This window comes from Cebus imitator, unplaced genomic scaffold, assembly GCF_001604975.1.
Source record: "Cebus imitator isolate Cc_AM_T3 unplaced genomic scaffold, Cebus_imitator-1.0 Scaffold79, whole genome shotgun sequence".
Lineage (NCBI taxonomy): Eukaryota > Metazoa > Chordata > Mammalia > Primates > Cebidae > Cebus > Cebus imitator.
In genome coordinates this window covers 3,575,445-3,577,301 of record NW_016107394.1, presented here as the reverse complement: position 1 = coordinate 3,577,301, position 1,857 = coordinate 3,575,445, and the positions used below count along the sequence as shown (strand labels likewise).

The window sequence follows — 1,857 nt, the reverse complement described above, 5'->3', positions numbered from 1 at the left end:
ACTGCACTACAGCCTGGGTGACAAAGAGATTCCGTCTCTTAAAAAAAAAAAAAAAAAAATATCTACACAGCAAAAAAATTTAAAAAAAAAAAAAAAAAAAAAAAAAAAAAAAGTGTCTTCTTCCCAAGCATCAGTTTTGCTTTTGGCTGGCATCTAGGGAAACTAGTTATAGCTCTTCTTTTCAGACTGCTATTTTAGGCTCTTCTGAATAAGACATTTTGGAGTAGATAATTTTGTGGGCCTTTTTGTTGTTTGGCCCAATTTTTTCCTCAGGTTTTCATATGGCATATAAGAAGGGGATAGGTAGAGGCCAGATCTGGTCTCTAAAAACTGGTTTGAAATCAAAAGTTACTTAATTCACAATAAAATATCAATGACTATGTATGGTTCTTAAGTGCCCAAAAAGTACATTTTGGGGAGCATTAGAGATGTTGATTTACCCAGTTCCTTTCTAATTGATATATTTTTTGCATTCATTTTGTATTTTGAGTCATTGCCAAGCCACTGGCAAAATAGAAAAATAATCAGATATGGTTTTTGCCCTTGGAGAATGTGCTCATTGGTAAAGAAATTGCCAGCATTCCACTGCTTTTGACCTTGTCACACTTTCATATGGATTAACCTAAAATTCAAAGTAAAGTTATGGATCTTTGGGAATTGCCTGCCAGAGAGATGTATTTGATTTTGAAATGATTTTTAAAACAGCTTCTCATGTCACTTTTTCTCAGTGTTTTTTTTGAAATGGAGTCTCACTCTGTTGCTTGGCTGGAGGCTGGAGTACAGTGGCATGATCTCGGCTCACTGCAACCTCTACCTCCTGGCTTCAAGCAGTTCTCCTGCCTCAGCCTCCCAAGTAGCTGAGACTACAGGCATGCGCCACCACACCCAGCTGATTTTTGTATTTTTAGTAGAGACGGGGTTTCACCATGTTGGCCAGGATGGTCTTGATACCTTGACCTAGTGATCTGCCTGCCTCAGCCTTTCAAAGTGTTGAGATTACACGAGTGAGCCACTGTGCCTGGCCACTTTTTCTCACTCTTAAACAGTGTTGTTCTTGTAGCCCTCATACCCCTTCTAAGACTGTCTTCTGCCTTTCTACTCCCAAGGATTATACTTTGATTTGTTAGATGAAGTGGACCTAAGCCTCCCTTAATTCTTTTTTTTAAGACCAAGTAAACACCTACTTGACCTTTTGTGAATTAGGAATGTCAAATATAATAACAGAGTGTTTTCAACTTTTAACTATATGCTGTTTATTTGTGCTTTTAGTTTGGGAGATTATTGTCTATGTTTGGAGAAAGTCATTTTGACAATCTTGGGGCTATATAGTTTTTAATTATTTTAGTAGAACTATTGCAAATATTTACCATTGACTTTAATTGCAGTTCTCTGTAGAAAAATTTTCTGAGAACCCAATGTAATGTGTTCACTGAGCAAACCTGTTTTTCTTTTCATTTCAGTTGGAAAAACATCCTTGATCACCAGATTCATGTATGACAGTTTTGACAACACCTATCAGGTATTTTGTTTTTGCCAATTTATTTGTTGTCTGTTTTGTGTTATAAGTAATATTCAAGATATTTTTAAAAAATTATTTACATGCAGTTATGGATGTAAAAGTACTTTCTATAATCTGTAAAATGCTGTATAACTACAAAGTATAAATGATTTTTTCTAGTCCCAGGATAAATCAAACTTTATTATTTGATTTCTTTTGTCTCTTCCAAAGTCTGTTGAAATATATCTCCAATCTAGGATGGCATTAGAAGTAATGGTGGATATTCTCTGTAGATTTTGTCCAAGTCTAGGATTCTGTGACTTTCTTTCTTTTTTCTTTTCTTTTCTTTTTTTTTTTTT

The 1,857-nt window shown here is 34.8% G+C and overlaps 1 protein-coding gene across 2 annotated transcripts in view; it reads left to right on the top strand.

Moving 5' to 3' along the window:
* The first annotated feature begins 1,402 nt into the window (after positions 1–1,402).
* Positions 1,403–1,857, top strand: part of RAB6A (RAB6A, member RAS oncogene family) — a 71,436-nt gene continuing 70,981 nt past the window's right edge. Inside the window, exon 1 of one of the 2 annotated variants that reach the window (XM_017532955.2) lies at positions 1,403–1,519. In XM_017532955.2, the coding sequence (XP_017388444.1) occupies positions 1,421–1,519 (99 nt within the window). In that variant the 5' untranslated portion in view covers positions 1,403–1,420. The remainder of the gene's footprint in view (positions 1,520–1,857) is intronic. The other variant, XM_017532954.2, reaches the window with a different exon arrangement.